Source organism: Schistocerca cancellata, chromosome 2, assembly GCF_023864275.1.
Source record: "Schistocerca cancellata isolate TAMUIC-IGC-003103 chromosome 2, iqSchCanc2.1, whole genome shotgun sequence".
Taxonomy (NCBI): Eukaryota; Metazoa; Arthropoda; class Insecta; order Orthoptera; family Acrididae; genus Schistocerca; species Schistocerca cancellata.
In genome coordinates this window covers 599,236,527-599,250,388 of record NC_064627.1, presented here as the reverse complement: position 1 = coordinate 599,250,388, position 13,862 = coordinate 599,236,527, and the positions used below count along the sequence as shown (strand labels likewise).

Below are 13,862 nucleotides of genomic sequence, written 5' to 3'. Positions count from 1 at the left end.
CCATGCGATCCGCCCTTGTTCCTCATTACTCATGGCATTTCAATGATTCCCGTAAGAGCTCGTGCCTGGTGAGCATCTGCCCTTAAGGGATCATTGCACGTCTCGCCTTCATTGGCTATATGGTATCACGCCTTTCGAACATGTCCGAATGAACGGATACCACATCTGTCGGACAGGAGATATGTTTATCTACCACGGCACGTGATAAGTAATGAGTGTGCAGCCACCTTAATATGACGCAATGCAGCAACACAAAGCTGTAGATAAAATTGTTGCAGAAACTGCTGTGACATTAATTCAGCCGTACGGGATACAAATGAAGAGTGGAAATCGTGTTCATACTGCTTAGAAGGGTTCTGGGATGAAAAGAAATTTTGATGGAACGTCATGCATGAATCGATCGTAAACAAGCGTACCAACAAATAACAAAGAAATTGTACTGAGGTTTATGTCACAAAGTCGTCGATTGAAGCTGATACTGAAATCTGAGAAACTGAGTCCAAGCAAAGACAGTGTAAGCGCTATAACTAACAAATTTTAGAATACGTGTAAGATTTGCACCTAATTCTACCACACTAATTAACTAATGAGTGGAGATTACTTTCGAGGCGAATAAAAATATTTTGGCCTCCTGTCTCTGTTAGTTTCGTGTTACTACTCGTACTTATCTAAAGTTTTAGGAGTACCATAAAATTGTATAGCAGGCAAAGAATTTCATTTATGAGATAAAATAAGTTAATGTATTATGTACTGGGTGACAATTATTGAAATACAAACATCAAAAAAAGTTTTCCATCAACCTCGGTTCCCAGAACTCCTGAAGACAGGTGTTGACTGTGGATATTGTATCACAGACACACCCCCTTTGACTGTTCAGAGATGTCACTAAACCCTCCCAAAGATATAATCAGCCATCCATGGGCAGCTCCTATTAGACAGAGGAGGTCCGACAGCCGATCAGTTCCAGTCATCTCACCAGGAAGGAGGTACATCAGCTCGTGATGTCTGTAGTTCATCCATGCCTAGACATTCAATCCTTTGTGCCAGGAAGCGCTCTCAACAACGGATGTCCAGGAGTCTCGGAGTGAACCAAAGCTCTGTTTTTCAGACATGGACGAGATACAGAGAGACAGGGACTGCAGATGACGTGCCTCGCTCAGGCCGTCCGAGGGCTACTGCTCCAGGGGATGACCGCTACCTAAGGATTATGGCTCGGAGGAACCCTGACAGCAACGCCACCATGTTGAATAATGCTTTTCGTGCAGTCACAGGACGTCGTGTTACGACCAAAACTGTGCACAATAGGCTGCCTGATGCGCAACCTCACTCCCCACGTCCACGGTGAGGTCCATCTTTACAACCACGACACCATGCAGCACATGCTGCATGTACCGCTCAGGATTGACATTACGCTGTCTTCACCGATGAGTGTCACATATGCCTTCAACCAGACAACCGCCAGAGACGTGTTTGGAGGCAACCTGGTTAGGCTGAATGCCTTAGACGCGCTGTCCAGCGAGTGCAGGAAGGTGGAAGCTCCCTGCTGTTTTGGGGTGGCGTTATGTGGGGCCGACGTATGCCGCTGGTGGTCATGGAAGGCGCCGTAACGTCTGTACGATACGTGAATGTCATCCTCCGACTGATAGTGAAACTATATCGGCAGCATATTGGCGAGGCATTCGTCTTCATGGACGACAATTCGCGCCCCCATCCTGTACATCTTGTGAATGACTTCAGGATAACGACATGGCTCGACTAGAGTGGCCAGCTTGTTCTCCAGGCATTAACCCTATCGAACACTCCTGGGATAGATTGAAAAGGCTGTATATGGACGACGTGACCCATCAACCACTCTGAAGGATCTATACCGAATAGCCGTTGAGGTGTGGGACAATCTCTACCAATAGTCCCTTGATGAACTTGTGGACAGTGTACCATGACGAACACAGGCATGCATCAATACAAGAGGACGTGCTACTGGGTATTAGAGGTACCGGTGCGCCGGCCGGTGTGGCCGTGCGGTTCTAGGCGCTTCAGTCTCGAACCGCATGACCGCTGCGGTCGCAGGTTCGAATTCTGCCTCGGGCATGGATGTGTGTGATGTCCTTAGGTTAGCTAGGTTTAAGTAGTTCTATGTTCTAGGGGACTGATGACCACAGATGTGAAGTCCGATAGTGCTCAGAGCCATTTGTACCATTTGATTTGGTACCGATGCCCCTAAAGCAGTCTGGATCACCACCTCTGAAGATCTCGCTGTATGGTGTTACAACATGCAATGTGTGGTTTTCATGAGCAATGAAAAGGACGGAAATGATGTTTATGTTGATCTCTGTTCCAATTTTCTGTACAGGTTCCGGTACTCTCGGAACCGAGGTGACGCAAAACATTTTTTGATGTGTGTATAAGAAATAAAATCAACTTATCTTCTGAACGGTTTGCGTTACAACGTTCGAATTGCATACTTGGCTGCGGGGCACGATGGCAAATAGTATGCGCTGTATGGTTTGGTTTAGCGACGAAGCCCACTTTCAATTGGATGGGTTCGTCAATAAGCAACATCGGTGCATTTGAGGGACTTAGAATTCACATTTCGTGATCGAGAGGTCTCTTCCCTCTCAACGGGTGACTGTGTGGTGACCAGTATCCAGTCACGGAATAATCGGTGGAATATTCCTTGATGGCACTGTGACTACCGAACGGTACAGGATGGTTTTGGAACATGATTTGTATCTCCATTGTCCAAAGTGCCCCTGATTTTGACAAGATGTGGTTCATGCAAGACGGATCTCGACCCCATAGAAGCAGGAGAATGATGCCCTGGAGGAGTACTTTGGGGACCACCTACTGGCTCTGTGGAACCAAGGGGACCCTGACATGGGCCTCGATTGGCCGCCATTTAGCCGGATCTAAACACATGAGTCTCCTTTTTGTGGGGCGCTGTTAAAGACAAGGTGTACACAAATAACCCCAAAATCATTGCTGAGCTGAAAACACCCATTCAGGAGGTCATTGTCAGCATCACACGATCGCCATTAATGGCAGGTATATAGAACGTGTCATAACCTAAATCCGAATATCTGTAGTGACACATACATGTTGAATAGAGTGTGTGCACGCCATAGTTTGTATCCAATTTAAGTTTGTTTCACATAGTTCAATAATTGTGACCCTGTAAATTATTGTCAATGAGCGGTTAAGGATGGATGGAGAGTTACTGATTATGCTGTTTTACTGATTATTTCTCGTACCTGGGCCACCAGGATACGCGCTGAGAGGACCGACGAACGAAAACTGGTAGTAGTAGACAGGCTGCGAGGAAAAGCGGGACATGCTCCTGATGGCGGCGTCCACTCCCTCCACGAAGCAGAGGTGCGAGTCAAACTGCAAAATGTAATTAAAGGTTGTAAAAAATTGCAAACTGCACAGAATACATATGAATATAATCTTAGTTGCCTTAAAGTTCGTTGAACGATCTAAAGGGCAAAGACGTGAATGAGATATGAATTTGGAATCAGTTCTTCAAGGAGGTAATACTTCTTGATGTTCTTGTTTGTCTTTAGTCCTGAGCCTGATTTGATGCAGCTCTCCATGCTACTCTGTCCTGTGCAAGCTCCTTCATCTCCCAGTACTTACTGCAACCTACATCCTTCTGAATATGCTTAGTGTATTCATCTCTTGGACTCCCTCTACGATTTTTACACTCCACGCTGACCTCCAATGCTATATTTGTGATCCCTTGATGCCTCAGAACATGTCCTAACAACCGGTCCCTTCTTCTTGTCAAGTTGTGCCACAAACTCCTCTTCTCCCCAATTCTATTCAATAGCTCCTCATTAGTTATGTGATCTACCCATCTAATCTTCAGCATTCTTCTGTGGCACCACATTTCGAAAGCTTCTATTCTCTTCTTGTCCAAACTATTTATCGTCCATGTTTCACTTCCATACATGGCTACACTCCATACAAATACTTTCAGAAACGACTTCCTGACACTTAAATCTATACTCGATGTTAACAAATTGCTCTTCTTCAGAAACGCATTCCTTGCCATTGCCAGTCTACATTTTATATCCTCCCTACTTCGACCATCATCAGTTATTTTGCTCCACAAATAGCAAAATTCCTTTAATACTTTAAGTGTCTCATTTCTTAATCTAATTCCCTCAGCGTCGCCCGACTTAATTCGACTACATTCCATTATCCTCGTTTTGCTTTTGTTGATGTTCATCTTATATCCTCCTTTCAAGACACTGTCCATTCCGTTCAACTGCTCTTCCAAGTCCTTTGCTGTCTCTGACAGAATTACAATGTCATCGGCGAACCTCAACTTTTTTATTTTTTCTCCATCGATTTTAGTACCTACTCCGAATTTTTCTTTTGTTTCCTTTACTGCTTGCTCAATATACAGATTGAATAACATCGGGGACACGTAATACTAAAGTAACGAATTTTGATGATTACTCAACAGCAGAAAATGCTTTGTTAAATGTTGAAACAACCGGAAATCCAGGATGGAATATAACAACAGTATGAGAAGGAAAGTTGCTACTCATCATATAGCAGAAATTCTGAGTCGCAGGTAGGCACAACAAAGAAACTCACAATTATAGCTTTCGGCTATAAGGACTTTCTCAACAATAGACACACATAAGCACATGCACACGCACTCACACAAAGACAACGTTTGAGTGACTGTGTGTGCGTGTGCATATGTGCGTATATTGTTGACGAAGGTCATAATGGACGAAAGCTGTGAGTCTTTTTGTTGTGCCTATCTACCACTCAGCATCTGCGTTATACTGTCAGTAGCAACTTCATTGAATGTTTTTTCGACGCCGGATAAAACAGGGTGAAGGATAAGAGATCGACAATGAATGTAAGCTGTTCATGGTGGTATATATGCTGACTCAAAAGAACTGATTCTTATAATCACACTTGGTGAATGAGTGTAGATCTTTTAAAGTAGGATTCGTTTACTTGCATGATACTTTTCCGCGACTGTGATATAATTTCTCATGTTAAGTGCCAAACAACGGCTCCTTCAGCCCTTTCAATTTAATACACTTTCCTCATTCTGCAAACCCGTGCAGAGAGTAGTGTCGATTTGTGTTACAGATGACAATGAGAGTGACAGGAGTTATGAAACCGATGCTGTTCGGTAGCCCATTAGTTTTGTAAAGCGCCAAGACGGGAAGCCGGCTCAAGAATCACCTCAAACAGTGTCAAATGTCTTTACTCAACGAGTTACTGCGAAGGTGTTCTGCAATAAACTCGTGACATTGTCGCAAGATCTGATGACCAGGAGTTCTAGGTTGTCGCCTGTTCTCCGCTGCCACCCAAATATTCGCGACAAAATGTTTATCTTCTATCAGAATTCGAAATATTACAACTAACAAAGGAACATTGCCAAGTACCTTTAAACGATCTTTATGAAACTCTGCGGGTGTCTAGGAGGAGCAAAATATTGCATTACGCATTTTTTGGTTTGTGCACAATTTCACTTTTACGAGTAATACACATCCAGTAAGATAATCTGGCGTATTAGGTTTGGAGGGAATATCATCGAACTGATGACACATAAAAAATGTTTCTCTAGTCAAAGTTGATATGTAATTAACATTCTTGAAAACTCTTCAATCGATTACTATTATAATTTGAAATTTAACAAAATACCCCACCACCATTAAATAATTATGAAAAATGGAAACTTTTATTAACACATAATTAAGAATGCTTTCAAGCTACATACATCCATGTGTATTAAGCCTTGTTTCTGAAATACCATTTTTGGAGAACAAGCTGTACAAAATGAGCTGTCAGAGTGACATACAATGGTCAACACGTATTTTTTTTTTTCAGAATGGCCAGTCGCCTTTTCATAGCTTTAAAAGACACTAATGGTGAGTTTGAACCGAGAATTCGAGAAGCTCTTTTTGAAGGCCCAAATGTCCTGGTGACGGAATTGAAATCTGATAAACAAACGTCTGACCAGGTCAAAAGGTATTTGAAAATGTTTTCTTTCCCACTGAAGGGGAAAAATCTCTATTATTTTGAGATTTATGGAGATGTCAATGACATGCCTGAGGGCGAGGAATTTGTTTAGTTGGTAGTCCCAAACGGCTTGATGGCACACGTGCAGTCGTGAGCTATATGTGGTTTCTGATACTGGAAGATCTTTCTGAGAAGATTTTCAGATATACTTCTGTTGAATGACTATGATATTAATCTCCGCTTGATAAACAATATAATCAAGGTGCAGTCACTAGTTCACAAACCGTTCTGTTAGTCAAGGCTTCCAATGTGCTGAAATATTCTTGATACAAATCAAGATACTTAGAGAGTCAATCTCGACAGTTTGAAAACGTGCTGAATTTTGTTATATATTGTGTTCTCTGTCGTGTATATTACGTGAAAAAATTTCGTAGAGTTTATGTACATGGTGTGAGATTTAAGCATTTACTTGCAGGTTATCATTATTATAATGATTTTGTATCATAATAATGAGTTACTTGTTATTTTAAATTAGCAAAATGCAAACAAACGAACTGGTAAACAGAAAAACAAAAAATATGTATCATGTAAAATAGCCGGCCGAAGGGGCCGAGCGGTTGTAGGGGCTACAGTCTGGAACCACGCCACCGCTACGATCGCAGGTTCGAATCCTGCCTCGGGCATGGATGTGTGTGATGTCCTTAGGTTAGTTAGGTTTACGTAGTTTTAAGTTCTAGGGGACTGATGACCACAGCAATTAAATCCCATAGTGCTCACAGCCATTTGAACCATTTTTTTGTATTTAAAATCTGAAACATATATGTTAAATAAATAACTATACTAATAATGAATGTTTAGATATTTTAATTAGGTATGTTGAAAATACTCAGTCAGTACAATGTGCACAGCTTATTTTCCAAAAATTTTATTGGAGAAACCATCTTCATTACACATGGATGTATGTAGCTTGAAAGTATCTCTGATTTATGTTATAAGAAACGATATCATTTTTCAAAAATATTTAAATGTGGTGGGCTATTCTGAAAAATTTCAAATTATTATAAAATTCGATTACCACATTTTCAAAGATATTCCTGTCAAAGCTAATACATCAAATTACCTTTTGGGTTTTTTCTGCTCCTTTAAAAGTGAAACTGGGCACAAACAAAAACATATGGAGGACATTTCATTTGTATTAGCCTTAACAATGTCACAGATTTTACGTCTTTCGGAAATATTTGAAACTTGCTTGGTCTACTGAAACAGAACAGCTCTGCCTGTGTAAGTCAGATGGTTCTGTTCGAGCCAACTTCGTAGGTGGCATATAGTGATTTTTTTCTAAAGGAATGCAGCAGCTGCTGTTGCTACATACAGTGGTGAAAATTAACTTCATAGTTCATCTGCGAAGGTTGTTCGTCAACACATATCTCGTGTCGTTGCTGAGACTAACGACACATATAGAAATGGATTAAAAAAATGATTCATCAAAATAAACGCGATGCGCAGCAATTTTTGAAGGATCGTGATATGGAGACAAAGATTGATAGCAGTTCTTGTGAGGGCTGTGTCTATGGTAATCCTCAACGGCTGGCGTTTGGTGAAAGAGTGTGTAAATCCACTAAACCCGGATGATAAGTTTATGTAGATTTTTGCGGACCTATGATAGAAAATGGTATGCAGGGTCATCGTTACTTCGCTGTTTTTAAGGACGATTTATCCTGTTTTAGAATAACGAAAACTTTACGATGCAAAGATGACATTTAAGTAAAATAACCACCATTCATTAAAATGATAAAAACTCATGTTGCTGTTGCTGTGAAAGAATTACGTTCAGAGGATGACACAGAGTTCCGTAATAGCCAGCCTCTGTGGCTGAGCGGTTCTAGGCGCTGCAGTTGGGAACCACGCGCCTGCTACGGTCGCAGGTTCGAATCCTGCCCCGGGCATGGATATGCGTGATGTCCTTAGATTAGTTATGTTTAAGTAGTTCTAAGTCTAGGGGACTGTTGACCTCAGATGTTAAGTCCCATATTGCTTAGAGCCATTTGAACCATTTGAAGTTCCGTAATAAAGATGTACATAAGTCTGGAGCGAAAAATTCGCTTATTGCCCCATATACTCCTCAGCAGAATGGGTTACTGAACGGCAAAACTGAATAGTTAATGAGACGAAAGTTCTTCACTGTGCTCTGCTGAATACCTACCAAAAACATCGTGCAATAAAGCTGTTGTGGCTGCAACAAACTCTGAATCGAACAGGTCCCACGAAAGTTTAACGAAAAACTACGTTTGAAGAAATAAGGTCGTTTTGAAAATTTGGTGTTGATTGGAATAGAATGGCATATTTAGATTACCAGGTGGATAAGTCTGATGCTAAATCTCCAAAAGATATGTGGTTGGTTCTGATGACTGCAGATATATCCTTTTGGAGATTTAGCATCAGACTTTTCCATTTTTGGGTACGCCTGGTAATCTAAGTATGCTACTCTATTCCAAATATCACCAAATTTTCTAAACGACCTCATTTCTTCAAACGTAGTTTTACGTTTAATTTTCGTGAGACTGAGCATGTATATATATATACAGAGATATAAAATTCAGCTGCAAAGAATTACAGAAACCATGTACTCAAGGAACTAAAGGGCTGTGGATGTAGCAGATGTAGATGAAAATGTTACAGGAAATGATTGTGAAAATGTTGATAGGAAAGTCGATAGTGCAATACGAACCAAGATTTGCAATAGTTCGCTGTGCTACTGTGGTGCCAGCTGGTGCTCGTATTGCAGGTGCAGATTCAGCCGATGCACCACAGCCATACACCGAACACCATGGTCTTCCCTTCCTGTAGTACCTAGTGGCCGAGCGGGCGTACATTCCCGTGACCACAGCTGCCACCAATCATCAACAGTGGCTAGCTACATTCCTGCCAAGTCGCTCCGCAACATCGCAGAAGGAACATCCAAATTCTCGTAGCCCTATTACACGTCCTCGTTCAAACTCAGTGAAGGCATTACTAACATCAGCTCACCACGTCCAATCTCAAAGTTAACTGACGCTAACGAGGATTACAGCGTGATTTTAAAGCAAACCTAATTTGCATCCCCATAGTGGAGGAGTGCGACTGACGCGAAATCTGAATAGACGTCATCTTTCAAATGTAGAAATACGCCTACGAACATCTTAGTGATGGGATTTATTATTCCGTCAGTGTATATTCAGAAAATGGCCCTACCAAGTGTAAAAGCATTACTTCAATGTCAGGAGGAAACTGAGTATGTCTCACGTTACTTAAGGTGATGTGCGTTTGAAAGGCGATTGGTACCATATTTACCTTCCACTGCATATCAGTAGGTGGCTTTCCGAGTACAGATGAAAACGTAGATGCAGATGTATATGCAGATAGTCATCAATTCCCACAGTCAGAAGGGTCATTAGATATATCTGCATGTAGCATTTATAGCAGATTAAGATTCAACAACTGTTTTACTCGTCATCACGAGCAAGATTCCTTAACGAAATGTGGCAACAGGTAGACATAGCGAGGAATATTAATTTTAAGACCAGATCTTTGATTATATCACAGTTTATCAGAGCTGCAGTCAACCGTCTTGCCGCAGTGGCAATACCGGTTCCCGTCAGATCACCTAAGTTAAGCGCTGTCGGACTTTGCTAGCACTAGGCTGGGGGACTGTCAGAGTCTGCAGAGGGCTATTGGCTAGGTGGGTGTACTCAGCACTTCAGAGAGCCACTAAACTGCTAGTTGACTGTGAAGTAGCGGCTCCGGTCACGAAAACTGAAAACGGCCGGGAGAGCGGCGTGCTGATCACTTGCTAACCATATACGCATCCAGTGACGTCTCTCTTTTGTGGATGATACGGCAGTCGGTCGGTACCGTTGGGCCTTCCGAGGCCTGTTCGGACGGGGCTTAGTTTATCATTGCTGCAAGGTAACATAGTATTTCCACATTATATCCCTGGAGGTGTTCATTTTCCGACTAATGTAGAGTTTACAACCCTATTATCTGAAAAGACAACTATTTAGTATACAGAAATTGTTATGAGTTGCAAAGCAGCCATTTTACAGAATGTGAAAACAGTGTGCATCGCACCCGGTAGAACCCTCAGCCCAAAGTTCAATATTCAACGGAATCGAATATGAAGCTCGACAGAGTGGAGAAAAAAATGGTTCAAATGGCTCTGAGCACTATGGGACTCAACATCTTAGGTCATAAGTCCCCTAGAACTTAGAACTACTTAAACCTAACTAACCTAAGGACATCACACACACCCATGCCCGAGGCAGGATTCGAACCTGCGACCGTAGCAGTCCCGCGGTTCCGGACTGCAGCGCCAGAACCGCTAGACCACCGCGGCCGGCAGAGTGGAGAAGTCAGAGCAGTTTTCTTTTCATATACACGTGCCTGTGACTCACCAGAGCAGTGGTGTAGTTGTCCTTCAGCGTGATGTCGTTGCCGTTGTAGTAGAATTGCTTGACAGACTCAGCGCCTTGTAGCCGTTCCTCCTTCGTCGGTAGACGTAAGTCACAGCCTACTATTTCGTCGAAATAATTATTCAGGTACTCTACTTTGTCCTCTGTTGAAAATCCACCGCCAGCTGTCGTCAGAAAATAGAGAATTTCTTACATTTATTATCCAAATACATTAGAAACAACTAAATGACATTCTCCAGTTCTACCTTCCAGAATGAATTTTCACTCTCTAGAGGAACGTGCACTGATATGAAACTTCCTGGCAGATTAAAACCGCGTGCTTGACGGGGACTCGATCCAGGAACCTTTGCCTTTCAAAGTCAAGTGCTACATACTGAACTACCCGAGATTGATTAACGATCCGTTCTCACAGATTTACTTGCACTAGTACCTTATCTCCTACCTTCTACACTTAACAGAAGTTCTCCTGTGTAGCGTGCGGTGGTAACACTCCTGGAAGAAAGGATATTGTGGAGATACGGCTAGCTACATTCGGGGTTGGTTTCGTCTACATCTACAAGATACTCCGCAAGTCACGCTATGGTGCTTGGCGAAGAGTACCCTGTACCACTATTTGTCATTTCTCCTCCTGTTCCAGTCGCAAATAGAACTAGAGAAAACAGTCTATCTGTACGCTTCTGTAAGAACTCTAATGTCTCGTATCTTACCTTCTTGGTCCTTACGAGCGGTGTATGTTGGCGGCAGTAGAATATTTCGGCAGTCACCTTTAAATGCCATTTCTCTAAATTTTCTCACTAGTATTACCCGAAAAGAGCGTCGCGTTCCCTCCAAGAGTTCCCATTTGAGTTCCGAAACATCCCCGTAACACTTACGTGTTGTTCGAATCTACCAGTAACAAATCTAGCAGCCTGCCTCTTAACTGCTTCGATGTCTTCCTTCAATCCGACCTGGTAGGGATCCCAAAAACTCGAGCAGTACTCAAGAATAGATAGCACCAGCATACTGTATGCGGTCTCCTTTACATGTTAACTATTCTTTCCTAAAATTCTCCCAATAAACTAGAATCCACCATCTGCCTTCCCTACCACAGTTTTCACATGCTCGTACCACGGCGTATCACTTTCCAACATTACGCCCACATATTTAAGCGTCTTGACTGTGTCAAGCAGGACACTAGTAATACTATATCCGAACATTACAGGTCTGTTATTCCTACTCATATATGTTAACAAACTGCCTATTGGCTTCTGTCTCGGGTTCTTCGGCCGACGTTCATCTGATGATTTTTCTGACGTTTCGCCAGCACGAGTGGCTGGCATTGTCAAAGCTTCACCCTCCATTGCCGGTGTGAACTGGAGCCGAGCTCGCGGGCGCAGACTGTATGTACCTGGCGCGCCAACGTCGGAGGGCTTCTCCGTGGTCATTTCCGGTGCGGTTCTCCTCTTGCTACTTGCGGCGGTCTTTTGCTGCAGTACGGGAAGCCAGGATCCGTTTACCTTAAGGCTTTCCTCTTTCTTGTTGAAACTGTTCGCGTGTTTTTGTATTTCTACAGCTTTTCTGAACAAGCGCGTGTGATAGTGCCTCTCTACAGCCAGAACTTCCGTGTTGGCGAATTTTATTACGTGGTCGGTCTCATTCAGTGCGTGCTCTGCCACGGCCGATTTCTCCACCTGCCCCATCCTGCAATGTCGCTTATGCTCTTTGATCCTGGTGTTGATGGATCGTCCAGTAATTCCGACATAAACTTTTCCGCATGTGCATGGTATACGGTATATTCCCAACATTGCAAGTGGGTCTCTTTTCTCCTTCGCCGATCTAAGACACTCTTTGATCTTCCTTGTCGGTTTGAAAATCGTCTTTTCGCCATGTTTGCGCAATATACGGCCGATTCTGTCCTTCACTCTGGGAATGTATGGCAGAAAGGCCGTACCCGACATTTCTTTTTCTGGTTCCTTACTTCGCCGAGTGTTTGGCTCTGTTACTCTTCTAATATAGGACAGTTTCCAGGTGTTGCATTTCTCGTTTGAGGTGTTGCGGCTCACATATTCGTCCTGCTCTCGTTACGAGCGTACTAATCATGCCTCTTTTCTGGCTCGGGTGGTGGTTTGACAGTTTGTGCAGGTATCGGTCTGTGTGTGTCGGTTTTCGATACACGCTGTGTCCCAGGCTTTCGCTGTCCCTTGTGACCAGCACATCTAGAAATGGCAGTGTCTTGTCCTTTTCTACTTCCATGGTAAATGTTATGTTGGCATGGAGGCTGTTCAAGTGTGTTAGGAAGTCACCGAGCTATTCTTCACCATGGCTCCACACCACGAAAGTATCATCGACGTACCTGTACCACACCTTAGGTTTGCAAGTCGCCGAGTCCAGTGCCTGTGCTTCGAATTGTTGCATGAAGAAGTTGGCCGCCACTGGACTCCACAAATTATATTAGAAGTGTAACAGAGCCAAACACTCGACGAAGTAAGGAACCAGAAAATGAAATGTCGGGTACGGCCTTTCTGCCATACATTCCCAGAGTGACGGACAGAATCGGCCGTATATTGCGCAAACATGGCGTAAAGACGATTTTCAAACCGACAAGGAAGATCAAAGAGTGTCTTAGATCGGCGAAGGAGAAAAGAGACCCACTTGCAATGTCGGGAATATACCGTATACCATACACATGCGGAAAAGTTTATGTCGGAATTACTGGAAGATCAATTAACACCAGGATCAAAGAGCATAAGCGACATTGCAGGTTGGGGCAGGTGGAGAAATCGGCCGTGGCAGAGCACGCACTGAGTGAGACCGACCACGTAATAAAATTCGCCGACACGGAAGTTCTGGCTGTAGAGAAGCACTATCACACGCGCTTCTTCAGAGAAGCTGTAGAAATACAAAAACACGCGAACAGTTTCAACAAGAAAGAGGAAAGCCTTAAGGTAAACGGATCCTGGCTTCCCGTACTGCAGCGAACGACCGTCGCAGGTAGCAAGAGGAGAACCGCACCGGAAATGACCGCGGAGAAGCCCTCGGACGTTGGCGCGCCAGGTACATACAGTCTGCGCCCGCGAGCTCGGCTCCAGTTCACCACCGGCAATGGAGGGTGAAGCTTTGACAATACCAGCCACTCGTGCTGGCGAAACGTCAGAAAAATCATCAGATGAACGTCGGCCGAAGAACCCGAGACAGAAGCCAATAGGCAGTTTGTCAACAAGTGGCAACGAAAGCCTTAACAATTTCATATATGTTAATTTACATTTTTCTACATTTAGGGCTAGCTGCCATTCATCACACCAACTGCAAATTTTGTCTAAGTCGTGTTGTATCTTCCTACAGTCACTCTACATCGACACCACGGCATCATGAGCAAATAACTGTGGATTACAGCCCACCCCGTCCGCTACGGTTATGTATATAGAAAACAACAGCGGTCCCACC

At 43.3% G+C, this 13,862-nt stretch overlaps 1 protein-coding gene across 1 annotated transcript in view; it reads right to left on the bottom strand.

Annotated features, from left to right (window-relative positions):
* The window catches only part of LOC126147147 (esterase FE4-like), a 92,687-nt gene that overhangs the window by 25,493 nt on the left and 53,332 nt on the right, over positions 1-13,862 (bottom strand). The window contains exons 8-9 of the mRNA XM_049915671.1: positions 10,422-10,603; positions 3,249-3,381 (exon numbers count right to left, since the gene is read on the bottom strand). Coding sequence (XP_049771628.1) covers positions 3,249-3,381; positions 10,422-10,603 — 315 coding nt within the window. The remainder of the gene's footprint in view (positions 1-3,248; positions 3,382-10,421; positions 10,604-13,862) is intronic.